This window comes from Barbus barbus, assembly GCF_936440315.1.
Source record: "Barbus barbus genome assembly, chromosome: 37".
Lineage (NCBI taxonomy): Eukaryota > Metazoa > Chordata > Actinopteri > Cypriniformes > Cyprinidae > Barbus > Barbus barbus.
The window spans coordinates 3539103-3565859 of record NC_136715.1 but is presented as its reverse complement, the minus strand read 5'-3'; the positions used below and the strand labels follow the sequence as shown (position 1 = coordinate 3565859).

Here is a 26757-nt window from a genome sequence, read left to right as displayed (position 1 = left end):
TATGCACACACAAAACATCTACACAGTACCCAGATATTTATTGATACATATATAGAGATTTGCATATAAATATTCCAGCATTTTAACATCCAGCATCATGCGCATAAGGAAGATTACAAACTTCACATATAATATTTCCTGTATGTACATACAATAAATACTACATATCAAGCATTGCAACAATCATTGCAGTGAAGAGATGCATTGATACAATATCTTAAGCTAAAGTGCATGAGAAAAAAAAGACAAAAAACCATACAAAAATCAGGAAATAAATAAAAACACATGAAGGCAGTTTTTGTGTCTGATACCATCTCTGCACTGCACGACATACATATAGACACAAAGAGGTTTGCTATAATGTAACATATTCAGAAAAAAATATCCAAATTGGGTTGCACAAAGCAAATACCATTTGGAAGTAACATCAACTGACATCCTGAAAATGTGCATAATTTATGCATTAAAGATTTCCTGCCAAAACACATGCATGATGCCATGCGTTATCTTCAAGTTTCAGAGTAAGGTCTAGACATGCAATCAATGAGGAATTACCAGGAGAGCCAATCTGAACGATTAATTGATTGCTTTTAAAGTAATTATATTTTAATTTTTTTAAACTACAGTTGAACAAGGCACCAAATGTTCAGGAAAAATGACTCACTGGTGCTCCACATCATGACTGTTCAGTTACGAATGTCTTTGCCTTTTTACACTTTGCTTTCCTGCGTTTTGATACTGACAGTAAACAACGTGGCTGGGTCTTTTTTCCCAGGAGTCTGGTGCTCATGGGGGTTAGATCCATTAGCTGTCTCACCAACGGGTTCCATCCGGATCTGCTGTTGCTGACTGTTTGATTTGCTCTTCTTTGACGCTGTAATTACAGACTCAGGGGTTTGTACTGAGCGAGTAGCTTGATCTGTAGAGAGCGTTGAATAGGAGTGTGGTGTGGAAGACCTGCTGCATTTCTCGAGTTTGAGGTCTGTGGGCCGTTGAGGTCTGTTGGCTTGAATCACCACGGATCCTTCACCATTTACCGTGACTTCCCTGAGCTCATCATCATCTGTCTGCTCTTTAGCAAAGTTAACGAACACCTGCAAGAGGAGAACACTCTTAGTTCTGAGTAACAAGCCCAAGAGTAACAAGTAACACTAAGCAGGGCAAATTAGCGTAAGAGTACAATTCCAAAACAGCGCCGACGGGCATGGAAATGTCTGCAGGTGATTTTCTGACAATGCACAAATAAAGACAATATCTAATTTATATATCAACAACGCAATATACCAAGCACGGCACAAATTAGCGTAGTTACAAATAAGCAGAGCCGATGCTCATCAGGTGCAGGTACTTACGACACAGGTGCAAAAGAGTTTAAGACATGCTTTTTTGGGCGTTAAATAATGGCGCAAATAGCAGTAATTTGATAAGCACAAACGTTATAATCTATGAATAATCTCCTCCCATAAATTTTGCATCTTAAAGGGAAACTCCTACGAATGCATATTCAATAAGGTCAGGCGCAAACATAACTGTATCCACATCTTTTCAGCACTAATTCTTCACTGCATGTCTTTAGTAAATCCTGACAGTACTATTTTAATGCAAAAGACGGTTTGCGCTGGTGCAAACTGTTAGTAAATCTGCCCCTAAGCTTTGGTCACACTGGCAAAATTTCTCACGTGAAATTCGGGAACCTAGTTGCTTATTAGCATGCCTGTTATTAACATATTGGCTATTTACTAGTGCTTATAAAGCACATATTCTGCATGACCATATTCTACATCCCTAATCCTGCCCAATAACTGAACTACCTTACTATTAATAAGCAGCAAATTAGGAGTTTATCGAGGCAAAAGACATAGTTATTTGCTTGTTAATAGCGAGAATTGAACCCTAAAATAAAGTAAATGTGACCACACCTTTAGACAGCGTTGAATATGTAAGGTTTTGTGTGTGTGCTGAAATAACGAAGCAAATGACATTGAAATATTTGCACCTTCAAGTTACAAATGGTCTGCTCTTACGTTAAAAATAAGATGGATATCCTTTGTGGAGAAAGTAATCCCATAATTAACTATAACAACCTCAGTGAAAAGTGCTAAATTCTGTAAAAGCAATAGAAATGTTAATTATGAATATTGATATTTCATCCAACACTGAAAAGAATGCATAAAATGTAGTTCAGACTAATTTAAAATATACTGTTTTACCTTATATTTTTTGTGCTGTTATGCATGTTAGAGAATTGTTTTGTTATCTTAGCAACGCTCTAAAGCATTATTCTACAGAAATCAATAGTGAGTCAAATCTGTTGAGGAGTGCTATTTGTCAGATGCGTTTATGATAGTGTACTTCTTAGAAGGTAGTTGCCTATATAGACAACAAAGCAGTACTCTAGCTCTGGAATAGAGTCGCTGCTCTGTTCTCTTACTTGATCCAGTGTAGTCTGTGACACTGAGTAGTCAGCTATCCCCAGCTCCTTATAATTATTTGACAGAACCTCAAAGACACAAGCAATAGAAGAGGCTTGTGATGGCAGCTGGTACTGGAGAACATTCTGATGTCTCTCCTTCAGCTGGATGCCAGGGAAGGAGTTCTGGATGAAGGTGTCCACCGGACAAGGTTCTGTAGATGGGGTGGACAAACGAAGGATTATTGTGTAACCATCTCCAAACCTAGAAGAAAAGACAAAAAGGATGGAAATGAGGACTTATAATGCACATTTTCTGTTAAATGTGCATTATGCAACCAGAGCACACTGTTCCTAATTTTCCATCCTATTTCTTGAGTAAACAATGAGCGCCGTCATTATGAATTCTAACTTCTGATTGGATGCTCTTCTGTTCCGGTCTCCATAGGAATCTATTCAAATAGTGTTTTTAAAAACGTGTTGGAAAAACCTCTTAAAGGCAATGAAGGGCTATAAGGCTCACTCTTTCTTTAATTTCCATAGTGCACAACAGCCGCGTACCATATGTAAAAAATCCCATTCATTTTCTCCACATGGGACCTGCTTTTGAATGATAACTTATAAACCTTCAAAGAATTCAGAACCTGCTGAATTCTTGGAGCAAAACTCATGATTCTGCAAAGAAATCTCTGAAGTTTAGAGAACAGCCAAAAGAATTGTGCCAAAAGAACCCTTTAGCGCCTGTCCACTCACATTAGGCAGTCAGTTTCCCTTCCCTACTTTAATCTTTGCATATTTTGCAATAAAAGTTAAATATTGTTTACACACACACTCCTACATTAAAGTCGTTAAGTGCTAAGTCTTGTACTTTTGTCAATTAAAAAAAAAAAAAAAAAATTTCACTTCAAATCAAGATTTGTAATTTTGCGATCGGTTAAGATATTTTTTTTTATTCTAACCAAGGTTGCTGATAAAGTTGGCATGCACTCCATCATGATGACTGAACTGGAAGTGACATCAGCCACAATGTTCTTTTCTTTTTAACATTACTGTTATAATCCACAATCTCTTTATCTGTCTTTATTTAATCTGACTGCAAATAATGATTTATTTCTGACATGATCCCTCTAAATTAAACATGCAATACAGAGAGGTCATACAACAAAAATGAGGAATTCTACAGTTTGAAATGTTTGTTGTTTCATTCTGCTTTTAAAACAGTATCTACTATACAGTGTATATAAGTGTTACCTGTTCTTCAGGTGCTGAACTGAACCCAGACACTGAAACCTGCCGTTCACCATGATGGCCATTCGGGTACAGAGAGCCTCACACTCTTCCATACTACAAAGACAGCAGAACCACCATAAAAGCACAGCAATTGAGGAACACACAGAGACTAGACCCGAACATCTTTATACCTTATATTTATCAAAATTTTGTCAGAGAACTTTAAAGATATTCAGACATTAGATTTACATTTACATAACTGTACATATCAGTCAGATGGTCTCTTCCCGTCTAAGTGGGCAGATCCCAGTCTAAAGGATCCATTGTGGCTACCTGTATGAAACTAGAAGTTTCCTCTACCTGTGGGAGGTGAGAACGACAGATCGTCCCTCTTTGATCACACTTAGGATGCAGTTCCAGAGGAAGCGCTTGGCTTTTGGGTCCATCCCGGTTGTTGGCTCATCCTGAAAATCACATATGAGAGTGGAAAACACTCCAATACAGCTCCAAGTCAATAATGTTCAGTAAAACTACCTTACAACTGTTATAGTGCAAACATACCAGGAAGATGACAGGTGCAGCTCCAATGAGGGAAATGGCAGTGGAGAGTTTGCGCTTGTTTCCTCCACTGTAACCCCCAGCCTCTCGCTCAGCATACTGACTCAGACCAAGCTTTTGCACTCCCCACTGTGCCACCTACAGGACAGGAATAAAACATGACCAAAAGTAACTACAGTCTTTATGGCCCAAACACCAGACCGATATCAAAGAACTAGCGAAGACAAATGTTGACTATGGTGACACCTCACGTTGCCTGCATCTGGGCCAGAAAGCTGTGCTTGAATATAACGCAATATCTATGGCCTTTCGAATGGGTCTCGTACCTCTACTTACCAAATGATGTGGAGCCAACCATGGATTTTAACTATATACATATATAATTACTAGAAAAAGAGACAAGGTGTCCACGCAAGAAGAGATTTAGAAGAGTTCTTTGTCACTTCATTGCCAATGGATCCTCTGCAGTCAATGGGTGCCGTCAGAAGGAGAGTCCAAACAGCTGATAAGGTATTTAAGATGAAGTATTTAATGTGACATGACAGATCACTGAAGCACCTCTGTACAAGCGGCATGTGAACTAATCATATCTTCCTATTTACTAGTTATAGTACAAAATAAACATGAATGAACATCAGAAGGTATCTTGTTTCAATCGTGGAAAATATGTCAAGTTCAAGTCTATCGACGTTAATCAACTCTCCTGTCTGGCTTGTTTGTTGGACAAAATGGCAGATTCAGCATTATGATTGGTCAGAACGCCTGTCAGTCAAACTCCTGGCAAAGGGTCAATTGATGGGCTGGAGAGGTGTGGACTACTTGTGGATTATTGTGCTGATTTTATTAGCTGTTTATTAGCTGTCCCATTCTCTGCATTGGATCCATTGGTGAGCAAGTGATGTAACACTACAATCTCCAAATCTGTTCTGATTAACTAGTAAACTTTTTAAAATTTGTATTTTTGGTTTAACGATTCCTTTAAGCCCTGAGGGTCTATTTGAAACAAGCTAGGAATTTAGTATGAAACATGCTTGATATTTAGTATGATGTGCTCAGGCTGCATTTTAATATAATAATAAATCATGATAATATTTTTGAAGCATCCTGTACCTTTGCAACATGAGCCTCTGGCACTCCTCTGAGGCGGGCGTAGAACTCAAGGTGTTCTCGACCCGTCAGCAGGTCACTGATGGCGTCAAACTGAGGACAGTATCCCATCAGCTGATGAACTTTCTCCATTTCTGTAATAACGCTGAATAAAACAAATGCTTGATAATGTTAGGATGTTGTGATTAGTTATCAGGATGTAGTAACAGTAATAATTGTGAAGATTTTGCTATAATGTTCATCCCATGTTTTCGCATGACTAGGGTCTAACCCAGGGGTCCTCAAATCTGGACCATTCCTGCAGAGTTTAGCTCTAACCCTAATCAAACACACCTGAGCATGCTAATTAGAGTCTTCAAGATCATTAGAAAATCACAGGTAGGCGAGTTTGATCAGGGTTGGAGTTAAACTCTGCAGCAGATTGGACCTCCAGGGTAAGATTTGAGGAACCCTGGTCTAACCTGTGGTTGCTAAGAAATGCTTCTCCGTAAGTGATGTGGGTGTCTCCTGTTAGCATGCGGAAGGTTGAGGTTTTCCCAGCTCCGTTAACACCAAGAAGCCCAAAACACTGCAATGAGAAAAGAAACACTTGCAGCAAAAAACCTAAGCACTATATTTCCAAGAGATTTCTGTGATATGCAACTCTAGTTACCTCTCCCCGAGGAATGCCCAAGCAAAGCCGATTCACTGCTGGCTTCCTGCCTGCCTGGTATACCTACAGACACAAAAAGTCAGTTTTTACCCTTGAGTAGATTACATAACATGTTTTACAGCTGTTTGTGTGGTATTTGGTGTGCTTCTGTACCTTGCTAAGGTCTTTGAGGATGAGAACGTCTCCCACAGCTCTACCGCTCTTCACACGATCTCGCTCTCTCGCCACATCCTCATCCTCCGTGCCCAGGGGGGGCAGCACAAAACCAGACCATCGGCTGAAGGGAAAATATTTATTTATTAGGAACAACTACACAGCTGTGTGTATGTTAATTAGTGCTGTCAAATGATTAATCGCGATTAATCGCATCCAAAGTTTTTGTTTACATAATATATGTGTGTACTGTGTATATTTATTATGTATATATAAATACACACATGCATGTTTTTATATACATTACATATATTTATATACAATATGAATTATATGACTATAAATATATACATGTAAATATTTTCAAAACATCTATTGTATGTGTGTGTATTCATATACATACATAGTAAATATACACAAACGTTTATTTTGGATGCAATTAATTGTGATTAAAGGTTTGAAACCACCAATTTTAATGTAGTCAATATCACAATGTTCAAACATACAAACGTACCTAATATTAACAAAGAATTTATACTGCAGGAGAACAGTGAAGATGAAAAACACAATTCCTTCCATCGCCATTGCAAACAGGTTCTTCCCTACAAAATCCCAGGATAAAGGATCCAGATTCTGTTTGGTTCCTGTTGACATCAAAAACATATAAGTCTCACCGTTGTTCATGAATATTGCAGAACTATTTGTTTATCAGTGACAGAACGCTTCGTAAAATTACCCAGCCGCTGAAATGCGTCTGCCATGGCTTGGTTCTTGGCCATGTCAATGAGACCTCGACCCAGACAGAAGTGAGGGAAGATCAGAAAGACCTTCTTCAGAATCCTGTTAACCTCGTTCAAATGCTGAGTACAACATGACAATTAAATAAAGAAGAGATAAAACCCTTATAGACTTTATTTTTTGCTTACATTTTCTTTTATTTATTTGTTATTTATTCAAGCTTTTTTATTGAATGCTGTTTTTATATTTTGTATAATATATTTTGTAAATTTCCTTTTCAAAACTAATGATGTCAAGCCAGGAACATTGTTGTACATGGGTTAATCACGGTAAGCAGTTAGCATCTGTGTGGTCTGCATCCCTCACCTCATCGATAAAGAGCTCCAGGACAAAGGTGGCGACGCTGCCGTTGATGCCGATGAATAGGTTGATGGAGGTGAGGACCACGTAGGCAGTGCTAGGGACGGAGAAGATGAAGGAGGCTGGGTACATGAGTGGAGTGATAGACCAACTGCAACAGAAACAAACAAACAACACACGACTGATTTATGCTGCAATAGAGAGGTGGAAGTTTTGCTGGTTAAGCTGGTAAAACAGGCTGTGGGGCCATGCTGGGGACCAACAAAACAAAACATTTGATATTTTTGTCAGCAAAGTTGTGCTGAAGAGTCATGAACTAAACCAGTGATGTAATCATTTCTCACCCATACAGCAAGAGTAGGAGCACCAGTGCAGGTAGATTCTTCTCAGATACATATGACTCTTGCTGGAAGCTGATGAAGATGAAGACCACCATAGTGGCTGGTACTGTATAGTTCAACTGCAACACAACAAGAAACATTAAATCAGTTTTAATAACCATTTTAAGACATTTCACAGCCACGTCAAACTTGCAGAGAACTGACCATGTCCCATACGTAGTTGGTGGTCCAGTATAGGACAGGCTTCACTCCACTCACAAACTGGAGGTGTTTTGATTTACTGACCCGTTCCTCAATAAGAAACAGGACAAAGCTGGCAGGAACAAATGACATTGCGAAAATAACACAAATGGACACCAGAACGTCCACTGAGGTGGTGATCCTACAAAGAACAGAGAGAAAGAAAAGCATTGACAAATTTTCACTTTTGCTAGTTCGCTAAACAGTCCAATTTTTTACTGTGTCAGTCAGATGTTAAATTGATGTAGACAGTGCATGCAAGTCAGGCTACGAGAGTAGAAATATATTCTTGATCCAAATTTTCACTATCTCTATTACTCGCATACAATTCTCGCATTTTGCCCCTTAATGAAACTTAGCATATTCATACGATCAGAATTCTCTGGTCTGTCGTTTGTTGGAGATAATGAAAAGGCGGCTTTAGTGTATTTCTCCCCTAGACCTCTCTGCAAACAGTGATTACATACAGGGCCATCTCGGTCAGCTGCTCCTTTGTGAGGTTGAGTGGGTGATTGTAGGCTGTTATTCCATATTTGCGTCTTTCCATGTCAGGTGGCAGGTTGGCACGAAGTAGACCATTGTTCATGATATTCACAAATGATGCCATGGCATGCCAACCTTTATTATTAAACCAGACCTGAGAGAGAGAACATATCACAGCTAAATAAAAAGATCAGGAGAAGGTTGAGCTTGAGAGAGGTCACTCACATGTGTCTTACTCACCTTCACGTTATTTTGGCTGGTGAGTCCTGTAAGGACATCTGGTAGTCTGTGAAGGAGCTGATCTAAAGAGCCATTCTGCAAAAAAAAAAGTGCAAAACTAACAGTCACGCTATGTGACCAATAGGGGAATGTGATGTGTATTGTCTACGATAATGTTGTTTTTATGATGTGCAACCTGACAATATCAAGTGTCACTCACTTTGCAATAGGCAAACATAAACACAACTGGAAAGTGTACACTTTTAAAGCATAAAATACATTTTAGACACAATGTTATCTGCTTTTGTGATATTTACCTATGGAAATAGTTGCAAACAAGGTTACTGAAGCATTGTGTGTCTTTGAGCAGCACACAAATCAATATTAAATTAAAAAAATGAATACACTCATTCATGCATTTTAATTGCAGTGTAAATACAGTCATGCCACCTTTGAGTTGCATTAAAGTCTGTACAAATGCACCATACTTCAGATGAAGCTTCTGTGTCACCTCTGCAGTGCAAATGTTGCTTTTTTTATTTGATCTGATTAGTAACAGTCCTATAGTGTCTTAGTCTAACTGAATTTATTGATTAAATGTAAGAATTTGACGTCAAAGATGATGCATGAATCTAAAAAGGTTATAAAAATTGCTCTTATAAAAGTAAAAATGCCCCTGGATATCAAGGGCAAAATATCACCCCTTAATTGAAAAATTGTTGAGAACTCACCACTGCACAGAATATGAAGAATGAAAATTCAAGAGTTTGATTTAAGGGTTTAGTATAAATCCATGATACCAAAAGAAATCAAGAGAGCCAAAAATATCTATCAATACATCATCCAGCCAAAGACTTAGGTGGCATACCTCTGCAATGTTGTAGCGTGTTCTGATTGCCAAAACAGACTCCTCCAGGTAATGTGGCTCATCCACAGCTTGAGAGCTTTTAGCTCCAATAGAGAAACCTCCATATCTGCGACAGGTAAGCAGAAACTATATGAACATTGAATCTAACTGAAATTAAATATTGAATGTTTAGATTTCCGATGCAATCAGCTCACCTAAATTCATTTACCCATTTTTTGGTCTTCAAACTGTGTGAGAGAGTGAAAAATTACACATCTCTGCTGTCAAAACTGATTATTTTAGTTTAGTGTTTTAAGAAATAAATGAAAAAGGAACCTTTTCTTCAGAATCTGGGGATATGTTTTGATGAGGTAGTCAGAAATGTTGCGACCAGTCAAATTTAGCAGGAAATCACCTGTCATTGATTTCATCTACATGTAGATAAGGTGGTAGTTTTAGTGCAAAAACACAAAATAATATAAACAACAGCTAAACAATTATTCCATTCAAATCTGTGCTTTTAACCTAACACGCCATGGCCACTAACAAGCAAAATTATATTTTCAAGATCATTTTTAAACATTTATTTCTAAGTTCTTTTTTTTTTTTTTTTTTTTACTGTACAGACCAATAAATGTAAAAAAATTAAAAATAAATAAATAATGAAAGTTTATTTTTGGGAACACGCTAACTGTTTGCAGCAAGCTAGCATACATCTTACAACATGAAGTTACACTCATTCAAAGGTTTGGGGTCAGTAAGGATATTATTTAAGAATTAATACTTTTATTCAGCAATTTAATGCTTTAAATTTATCAAAGTGAAAGCAAAGAATTCTACATTGTTACGAAATATAATTTTAAATAAATTCTGTTCTTTCTATTCATTAAAAAAATCCTCCAAAAAAAAAAAGATAATTTTCCACAAACATACTAAGCAGCACAACAGCTTTCATCAGTGAAAATAATAAGAAATGTTAATTGAGCATTAATCATCATCTTAGAATGATTTCTGAAGAGTCCTGTGACACCGAAGACAGGAAGAAATCACATTTTTAACATATATTAAAGTAGAAAATAGTTCATTTAAACTGTAATAATATTTCACAATATTATTGTTTTACTGTATTCTTGAACAACAATGCAGCCTTGGTGAGCATAAAAACCTTCTTTTAAAAACATCAAATGAAATGTTACAGACCCACAACTTTTGAGTGTATTGTATATTATTGATGAACACATGGCTGGAGGACAGACCTGAGGAGGGGGGATTCCCCCTGCTCCCTCAGGGCAGTCCGGCAGCATCCTGCGGATATCCTCAGTACTGCACTCACAGTCAGGGGACGGCTCCTCTACAGTCCAGTTGCTTTTATGAAGGAGCTGCCACATGCTGTAGGGAATCTGGGGCCGGACAAACTTGGTTTCAACTTCCTCTAAACACTCAGTGTCTCTGAAAAAGCATCACATTACATTGATTAAATAAGCTAGTTTATTTTCTGTTATTGTTTTCCCAATGACAGGGATCCTACCCGTTCGGCTCCATACATTTGGTCCCAAACCCAGGTGGATTCAGCAGGGCATCCAGGAGGTTCTGTATGGCTGGATCCTGTGGGGCATCATTGCTTTATGGGAAAGAGAAAATAAGTGATCTGCAGGTGGCAGCAGGATTTTTCCTCAGCATCCCTGAATGTGTACCTGAAGAAGGTGAACTGTTCTCCATACATCCATGGCTGGAGCTCCAGGGATGGATATTTCCCAAAGGGTGGGACAATGAGACTGAAGAGCAGAGCGATAAGGACAAAAACCGCAGGAAGAACAATCTGCGAAACACAATGCCTTCATTTAAAAAAAAAAAATCAACCATTGTTTTATAATGTTTTTGAAAGAAATATGCTTAAGAAAGCTGCATTTATTTGATACAATAAAAACAGTAATATAGTGACATATGTGACCCTGGAGCACAAAACCAAAGTTTTAAAGTCTGGAGTATATTTGTAGCAATAGCCAAAAATACATTGTATAGGTCAAAATTATTTTTCTTTTATGCCAAAAATCATTAGGATATTAAGTAAAGCTCATGTTCCATGAAGATATTTTGTCAATTTCCTGCTGTAAATATACCAAAACTTGACATTATATACTTTATATACTTTTGTTAAATTGAAATGATTTGATTGCTTTTTGAAATACATTTCTTTCTGATGACTGAATTTGTACTGACCAAAAGCATTAAAATTGTTGTTGACACAGATAAGCTGATAACTATTTGCATGTTTTGGCTGATATTTAAAATTCTATAGTACTATTTTGTCTAAATAAATAAATAAATGATTGAAAAATCACATACATTGTCTTAAATGCCATAATTTTGGTTTACATTTAAGATTTTTTATTTATCTTTTTAAAGATAAAAAATAAGTGAGCCTTAGATGACAGCAAAGGTAATTAAATATTCAATAGCCATCGATATGTATGAAAGCCCTACAAGTGGCCTCAAAAACCTCAAGGAACAATATGCTACATATTACTATGTGGACCTGCCATATTACCTTACCTATTATTTCTAAGTACCAAATTACTAAAATTTGCTGCTGTCACAGCAGACACTTATGATTTTTTTCATTTGGAATAATTATGCACTATAATACCAAGAACTTGTATCTGGATAATGCAGTAAGACACACACATACACACACACACACACACAAAACATTATTATCCATTGACAAGGCTGTTGGTAGATTTTGGAACTGACATAATCAGGCAAGCGGGCACAATTATTAGTCGATAATATCAAAAAGATTGTAGTATCTGGTCTATCAGTACTGTGTACCTGAGCAAAAATGCCTCTGCGACTGCGGAGGGCATACTTCAGTCTTTTGGTGAAAAGCGCTCGAAGCTGCTGACATGTGAGGAAGCAGCCTGTTAGAGGAGCACTGGCACCCTGACCATCCCCACTCAGCGGTTCTGTCTCCTGGGCCTCTGTGTGCCAGAGAGAGACCTTCTGGTTAATGACATCTCATTAGAGCTGTTCTGACCTGCGCTACTGCTGTCAACAATAACTACAGTCTGTTTTGTTTCATTTTGTACCTCTCCTGATTGGCTGTTTCCGTCCTGCCAGCGAAGCAGAGAGAAGAGCAAAACAAAAAAATCATCTTTTAAATTCCTGACAAAACCACACCTTACACTTAGGTTGTTTTTTTCACCCTTTATGATATCAATTGAAATGACTGTTTCAGTGCGTCCCAACATGCATTTCATCTTCTTTTATTGACCATACACCTACACAACATATGCCAGTATTGCATATCATTGTCTAGGGATACAGGGGTCAGCTGCATAAAACATAGTCACTGTTTTGTCAAAACTGTCTTAAAAAATATACAGACCAACTAGCAATTAGTTAGGTCTTAATAAGTTTTACTTTTTGGATTCAAATTAGACCAGTCTACTTTTATCTGTAAAAGACATAAAAAGGTTATGACTACTCCTAAATAAAAAACATAGATCATTAACTTAATCCAAGCTTTTTTTTTGCATCCGGGCACAGATTTGATCTCATTGGCTCAGTGCGTATTGAATGTATTCATTTACCTGTGTCTCTGTCCTCAGAAGGTGCCCTCTGGTGGACTGGAGATGCTGTTGGCTCCTCAGGGTCTGCATCTACACCTGTCTCCTCTGCCACACGCAAAAAGATCTAAAATATACAAGCAACGCTAAACTTTACAGTCTGGAAAAGCCCCTTCTGCCTCCACATGATGAGAAGACGTATAATGTTACAACAGCAGCCATGAGGATAAACAATCTCTACTTAGTGCAGGTTTATTATTAGCTAAAGTTAGAACCCCCAAAGGCTTAAGAGGGATTTTCGCTCTTGGCGCCAGAAAGGGAAAATGACTGGCCATCGACAGACCTGTATACCACAACCTTGAACTTAAGTGAGGGGTAAATCCTTTTACAGTAAGAATGAATCAGTGGAGACGACAAGCTCAAGCTGTTTCAGAACTGTCTCACCTCTTCTAACGTGGTGTCTGACAAACCATAACTGACCACACCAAACTCGCCCTGCCGTTTGTCCAGTTTGTTCAAAAAGAGGGCGAGGCTGCCGTCCTCTGAGGCAGCATGGGGCAAGTTGAGGACCGCCTCTCTGCCGATGTCCTCCACCAGCTGAGCATCAGGGATGTACTGCTGTGCAAGTGCCATCAGGGCGGCAACATCTAAAACAGGAAGGTATCAGAGCCCACAGATCAGGGATGGGCAACTCAGACCCTAGAGATCCACTTTCCTGCAGAGTTTGATGCCAACCCTAATCAAAAACTTGATTTTGGTTGGAGCTAAACTCTGCAGGATCCTGAGGGCCAGAGTTGCCCAGCCCTGTCTTAGAAAATACAGAGGCCTAGATTTAAACAGCATCACAACATGTGATGCAAACAACCCTTGTAAGTCAAAGCTAGACCTACCAAATCCATTCTCTTCACTGCCCAGTCCTGTGTCATCACTTACTGAGGAATCGCTGTCCTGAAACACAGAGATCGTTTTATTATTTTAATATTACGAAGGAAAGCAGTATATAACTGGTGCTCTACTGTCAGGGCGTTTTCACACTTGGCTTATTTTGAGCATTTACTTTACTTTTCTCCCTTTGGTTCATTTAAGCATATGTGAACATGGCAATCACACTTGGATCTGCACCAAAGCAATCAGTCTGAGATCACCTGAACAAGGTGGTCTCATCCCAATCCAAACCGAACTTTGGAGCTGTTTAGTCATGGTGAGAAAGCAATCTAACCCAACAGAAAAATTAACCAAGCTGTATAACTCATAATGGAGAGGAGGCAGTCATGCCCTAATGGTTAGAGAGTTGTAAAAGGTTGCAGTGGAAAGGCAGTGGGCAGCGAAATCCTGAAACATGCATTCGACCAGTAAGAGGGTAATTTTATTCACATGTGACTTGTTTTGAAATGTTGTCTTGTGAAAGCAAAGCGAGCCAAGAAGAAAACGCAATATTGGCACAATTTAAGTCCCTGTTTTGAAACAAGCAATCTACAGGTCTGAAAATGTTCTCAAGTACTTAAAGGGATAGTTCACCCAAAAATGAAAATGTGATGTTTATCTGCTTAGCCCCAGGGCATCCAACATGTAGGTGACTTTGTTTCTTCAGTAGAACACAAACGAAGATTTTTAACTCAAACCATTGCAGTCTGTCAGTCATATAATGGCAGTCAATGGGCACATACAAAACCAAATTAAACCCTTCAGCTCGTGACGATACATTGAGGTATAAAGACATGAAACAATTGGTCTGTGCAAGAAACTGAGCAGTACTTATATAGTTTTTTACCTCTGATACACCGCAATGTCCAACTGTCCTGAGAGCATTCACAACAGCTGGCGCGTAATGCGTCTTCTTCTTCTTCTTCTTGCTTTACAGCGGATCGCAGACTTTAAAAAGCTGTTGTAGACCTCAATGTATCGTCATGAGCCGCAGGGTTTAATTTGGTTTTGAATGTGCCCATTGACTGCCATTATAGGACTGACAGACTGCAACGGTTTGAGTTAAAAATCTTCGTTTGTGTTCTACTGAAGAAACAAAGTCACCTGCATCTTGGATGCCCTGGGGCTAAGCAGATAAACATCACATTTTCATTATCTGTTCTTCTTGTGGTTCATCTCACCTTGGTAACTGCCGTTAAAGGCAGTTTGCCAGTGCTGGTGCTGCTGGGCATACTATGCATCTCTCTCTTGACCAGCGTAAGGTAGTATCCAGTACCAAGACGTGCCTTGAGGAAAAGCGGCGTTCCACAGCAGCACAACTTTCCCTGGGAAATGATTGCAATGCGGTCACCGAGGAGATCAGCCTCATCCATGTAATGTGTGGACAGAATGATGGTGCGGCCTGAAAACCAAAGGGCATTTAGTCCGATAGCTGACAAACCAGTAGGTATAGTCATTTTTCAAATAGCAAAGCTTTAAAAGACCTTCACGGTACTTGAGCAGAAGGTCCCAAATCCCACGGCGGGAATAAGGGTCCACACCAGCTGTGGGCTCATCCAAGACCACAACCTTTGACCCGCCTATGAAAGCGATTGCAACAGACAGTTTCCTTTGCATGCCACCTGACAAGAAAGACAAAAAACTCCCAAGTAAAGCAGAGAGGTCACAGTTGAGAGAACACCATAATAGACATTGAACACCTGAACGGTTTTCAAATATATACAGTCAAACCAAAAATTAGATATAATTTTTGATATCTTTTTACAAGAGGGGGCAGGACACTATAGTCCATTTATGTAAGTGAGGATAGCAAAATAAAGTAAACTGTGACATTATACCCAAAACTTCTTCATACAGTGGATTACCAGTAAAACTGATACAAAATTTGGGACCAAAAATTATTCAGACACTTTGTTTGAAACCTGCTTTGCTTAAATGTTTTTTTTTAATTGCTAATGCGACCTTTTTACACCACAGACTGAACAAAATTAAGCATTGCTTGGTAACTGGTTGGCCTAAATTGGTATTATCTAATTGTGCACTTAAATTTAACATCGAATATATTTTGGTTGATTGTATCAAAGTTCTGACATTATTGTATCAATACATTATCAAGATGAAATTGTTCTGAAACAGTTTAACTCGAGTTCTTGACATATTTTAGTACCATTTTCTAAACTACAGCGAATAAACTGTGATAATGTGAAGGTGATAAATTTTGGTTTGACTGTATTTGTTAATCTACCTGAAAGGTTTTTGGTCTGCTCGTGTCGTTTATGTTGTAAGCCCACATCCTCCAGAAGTGAATTTATCTCCTTCTTGACTTCCCCCATGCTCATGCCTTTCATTCGACCGTAGAACCATACATGCTCCTCCACCGTCAGACTTCAGTGACATAGAAGAGAACACCAATAATGTTAAACATACAGAATATTTTAGTATAGAAAGTATTAGTTTGTGTTCTCATGTGGCAACAGCATGTTGTACCATGTCAATAATGTTGGTTATTATAGCAATATTATATTATTATTATATCAATCAGTGCTTTTAGTAATTATAGTGTCAAAAAGCAAAAATAATACAAAAATTTTAAATCAGTTACTGATAAGCAGGCACTTTAATATTAAAATAATTACTGTAGCGATCACCTTTAAAAACATGTCACAACATCAGTGGATATCAAAGTAAAATTACCACAGTTCATGTAAAATTATCATATCTCTTTTTTATTTTTTGTTGACTGGTGCCCTACATGTCAAAAAGGACGTTGTGCTGGGGACACACTCCCAGAGTCCTGCGGATCATGTCCATATCTGTGCGAATGTCCATTCCCTTCACGTATATCGTACCAGCAGTGGGAGGAAACAGTCCTGTTAGAATGGACCTGTGAGTCAAATCATCAGGTAAGTATTGAATGAGTTGGTCAATTAGTCAGAGTTTGACAAAGACTTTAAAGTAAATTAAATATTAGATTTTTTAATGATTTGTTAAGCTCTCACATAGTGGTCGTCTTGCCAGCTCCATTATGACCAAGAAAAGATGTTATTTGGCCCTCATAGAACTTTATGTTAAGGTGATTGACAGCAAGCTTGGCCCCTTTTTTATAAATCTTCACTAAGTTCCTTATGGAAACTCCCAGAATTAGGTTTGTTGGTTCAGCTTCAATCCGATCTGTAATCAACATTGCAATATTTAATCAAAAACATGCTCTACACATCACACAAATACCGAATACTTCTGTATTTCAAACATTGTCACTTATTGCTTGATGCTCTTACCATCAGGTTCATTTCTAGGCGCTGGAGGAACAGGCAACCCCACCTCTAATGGTACCCCACCCCAGTAATTTAGCTGGAAGATAAAATACCACGGTCTGGGGATCCCATACTGTCCTGTTAAACACATCCAATTATTGTCGTATTTTTACATACAGATGAAATCAACACAATGAGTGTGTTTATCATTTATGTTTAATAAGCCAAGTTATGAAACAAAATGCATTTGACATGTTACGGTGATTGTATGAGATAAAAATGCCATGATACTTTGATGCTGCATTGTACGTGAACATACAGACAAGCCTACATATTTTTCCCCCGATCATTAAAGCCTTTTATAATGTTGCAAAATAATTCTGTTTCAAATAAATTCAGGTTCCTCTCAACTTTCTATTTATCCTGAAACAAATGTACCAGACATTCCACAAAGTTTTCAACATTTCTAATAACAGAAATGTATCTTGGGCTCCAAATGAGCATATTAGAATGATTTCTGAAGGATCATGTGACCCCGAAGACTGGTGTAATGATGAAAATTCAGCTTTGCATCACAGGAATCGATAACATTTTAAATATTTTACAACATCAAACAGTTATTTCAAATTGTATATTCAAATTTCAAATCCACAAAAATTAAGATATCAAAGGAAAACAATCCCGTTTGCTCACAGAAAGATGCTTTACCTGGAAAAACAGCTTGAATGTACCAAGTGGCCAGTGCATAGATAACAGCATCGGCATACAGCATCACAATGGAGACGGTGAAGTTGTAGCGGTCTCCCTCCATGGGGCTTGATCTCAAGTTGAACCACTGGATCCCCACACCCTGCTCTTCATACTGAGAGAAGTACTCACAGCCAAAACCAAAGGCTACTGGAGACAGGAAGCTCTACAGGGAAATAAGGCATTATTTCAAACATCTGAATTACAGGGTTTATTATGAACAGACAGAAACGCAAGTTATCTTCCCCTTTGCAGCTCTCAGTCACATGTCTGTATGTATTCTTATATGCGTTGCGTGAAGATGCCAGCAGGGAAAGGAGATGAAAGCTCTCACCGCCAAGATCCTGTGTGTGCTGCTCAGATGATCCCTCCAGGCCACACACAGCACATACGGCAGGTAAAGAGTGAAGTAAATGAGTCCTCCACACGCTGCTGCCAGGTTAGCTCGTGAGAAGAACGTGCTGATGAGGAAGCAAAGCATGATGGTGGCTGTAGCAAATGCAGCCAGGAAGAAGAAAACAACAGCCGGGTCACTGTAGGGTAAGATATCGCCCCACTGCAGGAGACAGAAAAGAGTCAGAAACCTCAAACAGGGTATATTTATCTCAATAAATCTTTTGACATATGAGTGGAAAAACATGTTGTTTAGGCTCAGGAGAGCTGTAACTTTGTTTCCACACTATCAGAGTTCACCTTAAGGGCGGCGATAAGCAGTCCAGCGCTGAACAGGAAGGGCAGGTAACTGCTGATGAACCAGCTGAGCCACAGCATCCCAGAGCTCAGACCCATGATCCGCATTGTCTCCTTCAGACGAGCCTCTTTCTCATAGACAACACCTTTTATGATCATAGCCACTGAATAGATCCACGCCAGTGTCATAAACAGAGGCAGAGAACGATTCAGGACGCGTATAAACCTAAAACATGGATGTAGCACAAAGTTATTGTACATTGTGGAATAACATCATGTGGTGTGAAACAGAAGAGTGCAACTCACACGTCATCAACAAAGCAAGGGTAGGGCATCTGTTGCACATATATGCCCATTTTTGGCTCTTTACCAGTGAGCAAATGTGTCACAGCTCTCTCAACTAAATCCTGTACGTAAATAAAACCACCCCAAACATAGCGGAGGTCACTGAACGGTTCAGCAGCCGGGCCTGGATCCCAAAATCTGTCACATGATAAAACACAATATCAGCTTCATTAAGCAACTGACCATGGAAGCGTTACATAAATCTTTTTCTTCTGTAAACTAAAGTTAGTTGTAAGCATACTTGTCTTTGATCTTGTTTGTGCTGGTTACATCGTCTATGTCCATGCGGATCTTGTACTTGACATGGGGCGGCAGAGAGGATGATGAATTCTCTGGAAGGAGGAAAACAATTCCGGCCCAAAACTGACGATCTTCCAGCAGCTCCAGGGCTCGTTCGACCATCTCACCCTCCGTGGCCAGACCCTCCATTTTATTCAAAGAGAAGCACTGGAGGGTATAGATAAGCAACAGTCCAATACAAAAGTTGTTGACAATATATGACAATAACTGGCCTGGCTCTTAAGCATCTTCGATCCATTGAAAGCTCAAATCTTTATCCATCACACTTATATTTCAATTAATAATATAGTTTTCAACCTAATGTCTATGTGCCACATCTGTTACATATTTTTGGTAATGCAACTACATGAATTACTCATTAAAAATTGAGCAGGCTGTCTATATTGTACTTTTTCAAAGTGGAAAAACATCTGGTTATTATTACTGGATCATTTATAAGGGTGTAAATAATTAATTCACTATCTGGCTATACTACATGTAACTTATAATATGCTGTATGCCAATAATAAATGCAAAACCTGAAAGCGAATAGCATGAATAGTATAGGCACTATTTGTGCTGGATTTGATTGAATCATGAGTTTTAAATGCATCTTAAGGTCGTCTCTTCCTCATAAACTTGCATTACTATTCACCCTTTTGTATTGTTTTATGTTAATATTGCATTTTTTGAATGAATTGAATAAATAAATAATTTTTTTGTGGAAAAAGACATTAATTATAATAATAATTAATAAGGACAATGAATTTAGCAATATTACATACAAAGCAAAACGGTACTCGTTACAGTGGTATAAAGATGTAACTGTGTTTTTTTTTGTTTTACATATTATTATAGTATTTATTAATATTTTGAATTAGCATTTATTTTTAGATTTTCAGTTTTAATTTTTTTGTTATGCGCTTTGTAGATACAGCTATATGGCTTTAATTTATTCTTACTTCAGTTTTAGTTTTATACATACTTGAGTTTTCACATAGCTTGTCAGTGAACTACGGCTCTGTGTAGTAAATGCCGCTCCATCTGACAGCAGGTGATGGCGATTTACTACTAATCACGAAACTGGCTTTACTGACTAGATGCGCATGATAATCGAATTTGATTACCTGCACAGCCTTAGTGTGTAGTATGCAAATTAGGCCATACCAGTGCTTTAGGATATACGACATGTCCCTTCCTAGTGTACAGATAACAAGTGAAACCAATCAGGTTTACTACTTAAGCTGATCGTAACATGAGCTGTGGATTGAAGTACCTTAGTGAGTTCTGAGAGAGTGTTGAAGGTGTTGTTTAAATCCTGGTACAGATCCAACCAGGTGGGTGGAGCGCCATCTCTACGAGGTGTATCTGAGTCAGGCGTTGAGAGGAACCGGGAAATGCGAGAGGCCGTCCAAGAAGTGTTCTCAAGATTTAGATTCACAACTACCGCCACCTCAGGCCTTCTCAGAAGATCCTGCAGAAGCCGAATTTCTAAACTGCTCTCCATGAAGGTTTTGATTCTGGGACCCACTTCTTGCCATGCTTCCTGCATGTCATTAAGAATCTGGAAGTCCTGAAAAGGTTTGTTTACCTAAAGACAAAGATATCTTATTTTTGGACAACGGACATATTGCATAAAGGATGAGGGTCTGAGCGTTAGGGGGCGGTACCTCTGACATGATCATACGGGTGACTGGCGTGTCTGGTGTGTAGAGCAGCTTTCCAATGAACAGTGGTTTGATGCTTCGCCACACAATCCGCGAGAGAGGGTTCGATTCCAGACTTCCAATTAGGTTTTCACAAAACGGAGCTAAAAGTTTTAAAAAAGGGAAGGATTTGTTACACTACATAGCTTGCTAAGGTTTCAATGTCAAAGTAAAACAAGTTATTTTTATCCATAGGATGTACAGTTTTCCTGATGCCTAAACTATAAGGTAAACAGGAATATGCTTTATCCTTGTTTTATTGCTTGTTTATCCTTGAATTGATTTTTTGATTTAATTCAGGACTAATTGTTGCATTAATGTTTTTTGCGATTTTGATTAATTTTTTGATTCTATAAATGCTTCTCCTGAAGTGTCTTAGGTAGGAAAAAAATAAAGACAAACTACTTAAGTTATTTATTGCAAACAACTTGAAAGTAAACACATTAAATACATGTACATACAGGCCACTTGGCATATAACTTAGATTGCAATGTGCCAATAATATATTATAGAGCTGAGCAGACCTATGAATGTTTTCCATATTTAAGTTGTAAAGAGTGCAAACGAGTCTCCACTAATTTGTGCATGTAACTAAAGTAATGTTTATGTGCTTTAAAATATAGAATGTTACTTTACTGAATTGTGATTCGTTCAATTTTCATCATTTTAAAAAGATTCTTCACTGAAACAAATGATTCACAATTCAAAAATCCATGTTTCAAGATTGATGCACATGCATTGGCAGGATTTGTAATTGATGCATCGGGAAAACGAGTGAATCGTTACACTTCTATAAATAAGTCAAACACGTCTTACTGGTGCTGTTGTCCTTTTCAAGGTCTGTCTCCTCTGATGCATTTCTGCCCAGGAAAGATTTGATGTCCTGATCTTCAAACCAGTTGAATGAAGGGATTCTCTCTCCCCCGGCCTCTGGGTGTCCGCACATGATTCTGGAGAAGGCACGAAAGCTCTCGCGTGGCAGTGCTGAACGGTTTTCAGGTGTCAGTAGCCTCATCTCTGCGTTCAGCTCTGAGAAACTGGACAGAGAAGAGATCTGGGGGAGAAGAAAGGAACAGATTCATTGCAGTGATGTGAAAAGGACCTCTAACATATCTGCATCATTAAGTGTATTAAAATGTATTATTTATGTATCATGTGCACTAAGCAGTTTCATTGTAATTGTGGGACCTGGCATTAATATATCTCAAAACTACTTACATCATCCATAACTGATGCTAGATCCCGAGATACAGAGGAAACAACCCGACTGATGAGCCGGAGATCAGCCGCATTTGCCTGCAGTCTGTCTCTCTGAAAGGAAAACACAATTTGAATATAAAATCTGAAATAACTTTTAGCAATTTACAATTACAATTTCAATCATTCTCTTCCAGGTAAATGGCCCAAAAATACTGAGCAGACCTATGACTGATACAATATGTCCAATCAAACTTCTTCTAGAGTGAGAATGTCCCTTCTCCTAATACTACCAACTTCTGACTAGCATAAGCAAGCAGCATAATTTCTAAGATGTGAAAAAGGCTATGGTATATTTAAAAAAGGACATGCCCTTTTTTTTATTAGTGAATTAGTGATGGGCGCTTTTGAAACACTGCTTAATGAAATTTCAAAACCTTTGAATCTTTCCTTTGAAATAAGTGGTTCGGAACATCTAGCAAACTCGACAAGTCATGTAATTTCAGCATAATACAGTTTCGAATATATCTAGTTCAGTCATGAACTCTAAATGTCGCAGGCTGATAAGTTCTTTACATACAGTCTGTTAGCAACTACACGACGCAACCTGACTGGTGTCTGCTAATTCTATATATAATAGCCGATGGGATTGTTTGCTCAACATTTAAATAGTCTAGTTCAGTGTTTGCGGTAAGCGGGTCCTGCAGCATGCAAGAAACCCCCCACCTCCTCCAGCACCACCTGTCTAGATCTGCTATGGGATTTATGTGTGCCTGTTCATGCACACAGGTATGTTTGTGTATCTATTGGCAGTAGCAAATCCATATTTGCTTTGCAGCAGATCCAGTCCACCAAGACCAAACACATTACCGTTGCGATATCCATTAACATGCTAAAACTATTCATGATTTAAATAGTTTTGACTGATCTCAGGACATCATTACATGTGCTCTTGTTGCATTTACAGCACCTTGACCAGCAGGTTCCACCAGCCTATAGTGTTTCCAGCACTTCGAAATAGAGAATAATTATGCAAAGCAATTGGTTCAATTGGATTTGATTAGTTTTTAAAAGCTTTGTTTTTCCCTTCACTACGCAGAATAATTATGGACGGCTGGATCATAAACTCACTAACCATGAGGATCTTGCTGAAATCCAGCTGTGAGAGGAAGATCTGCTCGGCCTTCTGCATAATATTTGAAGGCACAGCACACAGCACCCTTTGCAGTTCGGGGAAAGAATCTCTTTCATCAACAGTGAGGTACCGACCCAAGAGAGAAGCATTACAGACAATGTCAGACAGACGCATTCCTCCACCTGCTAATGCAACCTTGAGAACAAAAGAGGTACAATTACGAATGTGTTGAAACAGAAGTAGCAGCAGATCTTTTGTGACATATATGATGAGTGTAACAGATGTAGGGCAGGCACTCGGTTCTGTCCACCCTTTGTTGATTGAACTTTGGGATGTGGGCGTTACACTCAAAAACCGCAACAGATGAATGCTAGCTTGCAGGGGTGGGTTTAAGCAGATTAAATAAGTCCTGAAAACATCACCGAAGAGGAGTCTGTCATTTCACTGTGTTATGACATTTTAATTAAGAAACATATGAACAAAATAATTAATCAATAACATGCTGCTTCAGTTCATGCCAATCTAAAAACCGAACTGAGAAAAATCTCAGAGTTGCATTGAAATAACTATAGAAATAATCTAGTTTAGGTAATCAAATTCAATAGTTAGCTCTAACTGATAATGCAGTTTGGTAGGGGGAAGCATTGTGGTGGTAAATCTTAGCTGCTATTTATAGGTTTTGTTATTTAGGCATTAATAATAGCTCTAAAATCACTCACTGTACATATTTGAAAATTTGACTTTAAAAACAACTGTCAATCTACATTTAGGTCATTACGCCAATTCAGAATCTAGGTTTCCAGAGGAGGATCATAAGCAGTTCATAAAGTGGAAAAGTGTCTTTCTCACCACTTGAAGGTTCAATCGTGCCCTCAGTAACTGATCAACAGAGACTGAGGGGATGCTGGTGTTTGTCCGCAGGAAGGAGGAGAAGCTTTCATTGGCTCTGAGATATTCTCTTACTGGTAGATCTTCAAGTGTGTCAAAAAAACAGTAGGCTTATATTAAAATGTTTCATCTTAAAAACTCAACTACAATTGAGATACTGAATCTCACATGGGATTTTGAACTTCTATAATGAGACATTTGATTAACATATCATACTTGGCCAAGCTTCTGGTCTTTCGCCTAGTCTCTGTATTGCCTGTGATAGGTCCTGTAGGCTGGAGAGAACTGTCCGGTCCCCACTGATTGTCACGACAGTTCTGATATCGACTAAAAGTCGAGATAGTCTGAGAATGAGAGAAAAAACCTCCATCAATGACCAAGGCCAAAGAAAAGAAAAGTCATGATACGTGGTCTGAAAGGCATCTCACATGGAGTTTTCAAAGTTGCTCACTCGCCCAGGTGTTTCTCCTGCTGTGGGGTGATGAAAACAGGGGTTGTTGACATTGCAGATGATGCCCTGAACCCATGCCAACGTGCCAGCTGAAGGAAGGGCCTTGTTGGGAAAATGACCTGAAATTAAAAAAAAAACACTGAATGTTAGCATGTTAAAATCTTTTCTTATTTATTTATTTTTTAATGATGTACACTTAGTGGCTATTAACACAGAACATATTTTGCATTTAAAAATGTGAGATGCATGGCAATGGAATAATAAAAGACACGTCATGCACAAGATGCAGAACAAAAAACAAAACATTTGTGAGTACAACAGTCAAAGACATCCATCTCGCACACATTTGCAGAGTAAACAATGGAAAGCAAAAATGTGTTCTTTGTGAATGGCACCCTACATGTGTACACTTAGATGAGAAGATCCTAACACCAACATGTCAACATGGTTGGCATATATGAATAGTGTGTGTTTCTACAATGGTATCAGTATTAAAAACCTTTAGTTTTTGTGTGATGCTGCATCCACACCAATAGGTGTCAGTATACAAAAACTACTTCCTGTTACTATTGTAAAGACTGAGTTAAATGGTTTCTCAAATTACATTTTTGTCGAGTGGGAATTGTTTGGATAATAATAAGCCAATGAAATCAACCCATGACCTCCAAACTGATATATGACTATTTTAGTAAGAAAAATACACACATCATCTTTAATATCTTAGCCTTTTTATGGAAATGTGCAACATATCACTTAAAAATGTCCTCATGACATTATGACTGAAATGTCTTCGTGCAAGCCATCAAAAAGGTCATGATTTAGTATAAACAATGTCACAAGGGCTCAACAATGTCCTGATTTTCACTGTAGCTAATCAGCTTTGCTTTCCTGCCACCTGCCAAATGGGGAAAGCAACGCTCACGCTCACAGGGCACCACTTACATTGGCTCTGTTTATATGGTGGATGTGATTGCCGGACAGCAATGAGGATGAGGAAGAGGAAGAGCGGCCACAGGAGTTCAATAATCAGTTGCACCTGTAAAAGAAAGATGAAAACTTCATTATGTTTTACTACATCCCTCACTGTAGACAGACTGCACAGAGTGTGTAAGTGTGCTGAGGCTGGATTAGAGATACGACACCTTGTTTCTCCTGCGGTATGTGAAGTTTTTCCACAGCAGCAGGTAGAGCTGTGTTCCAATAGCCATGATGAATGGCACAAAACTACACAGACTTGGCACCAGAGGAAACCTACAACAACAAAACGCATATACTATTGCTCACTCCAAGCCAAGACGCCATTCAACTCAATAAAGAGCCTTAAAACGACATCTCCAATCTTCTCCATGCAATTAAAGCTACTGGTTAAAAAATGAGAAGTACTGTAACTTTACTCCATATGGTCCATACAGAGTAAAGTTACTCCATTACTCCATATGCGTTCAATATTCAGAGATTTCTGAATCTAAACCATAGCTTTGCATAAGGGAAAAAACTCAATTTAAGATACACTGAATGAAAATGTCCTGTTGTAGTTCTCATAATATGCAAATTTGGAGCTTTTGTTTTACAACTCAACAACAAAAAATTTTCATTTGGGGGAAAACAGACCCTTTAAATGAATGGAGGAGTAGTGGAAAGTTGAAAAAACATGACCTCTTCACCTTTGACTGTTCTTGAAATCCTCATTATACTAATTGGCTTACAGAGTCAATACAAATAAATCCCCCCAAACAGGGTACACAAAATATATCACGAGTTTGTGTCTAGACATACAAATGTTAATGACTAAAATTATTATGGGCTGCTTCTGTGGACAAAATCTTTATGTATAGAACTATAACTGACCTTCACAATTGACAAACACCTAATAAATTCATTTTTAAAAATCCCTAATTCATTTTTCGAGTAGAAATCATTTCACTAGTTTTGCTTACAGTGTCCCATAATATAGAACATTTTATAGTTTATAATAATTCGTCGTTATTAAACATAATCCGTTCATTGCAGGTCATATAATGTCGAACGACTCGCACTGCCGGCTTTAATATTCGCTATTAATGTCTATAAACAACACAGTAATCACGGGTGCAATGCTGTTACCTTTCGTTGTATCCCAAACTTCCAGAGCTTCTTGCATGTAGCCGGTGTTACAACATCACTCGAGGAAGCACAACGATGGGCGGGGCTTCCATTCACAACATTGAAGCCACATTGAGTTTGCAACCAATCGA

General features: G+C 38.4%; 1 protein-coding gene across 1 annotated transcript; it reads right to left on the bottom strand.

The window, feature by feature from the left end:
• Window positions 1–20: 20 nt before the first annotated feature.
• On the bottom strand, window positions 21–26697 carry LOC306857114 (phospholipid-transporting ATPase ABCA1-like). Its single transcript, XM_079396816.1, has 48 exons — window positions 26627–26697; window positions 25666–25774; window positions 25466–25559; window positions 24501–24642; window positions 24289–24416; window positions 24034–24155; window positions 23185–23379; window positions 22071–22163; window positions 21669–21906; window positions 20817–20956; window positions 20423–20737; window positions 19109–19314; window positions 18829–19005; window positions 18526–18748; window positions 18167–18388; window positions 17794–17998; window positions 17110–17223; window positions 16831–17002; window positions 16584–16715; window positions 16077–16216; window positions 15316–15453; window positions 15013–15233; window positions 13798–13855; window positions 13352–13554; window positions 12932–13034; window positions 12171–12319; window positions 11033–11157; window positions 10867–10959; window positions 10595–10787; window positions 9675–9769; window positions 9554–9586; window positions 9360–9465; window positions 8513–8587; window positions 8257–8426; window positions 7754–7931; window positions 7553–7668; window positions 7215–7359; window positions 6847–6970; window positions 6625–6754; window positions 6111–6234; window positions 5958–6020; window positions 5767–5873; window positions 5309–5450; window positions 4202–4336; window positions 4001–4104; window positions 3662–3754; window positions 2432–2675; window positions 21–1094 (listed from the first exon to the last, which is right to left on the bottom strand). The coding sequence occupies exons 2-48, from the start codon at window positions 25729–25731 to the stop codon at window positions 711–713; spliced, it is 6975 nt and encodes a 2324-aa protein (XP_079252942.1). The 5' UTR covers window positions 25732–25774; window positions 26627–26697; the 3' UTR covers window positions 21–710.
• Between the last annotated feature and the right edge of the window lie 60 nt (window positions 26698–26757).

Bases quoted from the DNA above. Each gene is read 5' to 3' on its own strand.
- LOC306857114 (XM_079396816.1), bottom strand. From the start codon at position 25,731: ATGGCTATTGGAACACAGCTCTACCTGCTGCTGTGGAAAAACTTCACA. The intron at 17,224-17,793 runs GTAAAGCATCTT...TGTGTTTAACAG, and splicing joins CATTCAAGCTGTTTTTCCAG to GACAGTATGGGATCCCCAGA. The intron at 7,932-8,256 runs GTATGTAATCAC...TGTTCTTTGTAG, and splicing joins CAGCTGACCGAGATGGCCCT to GATCACCACCTCAGTGGACG.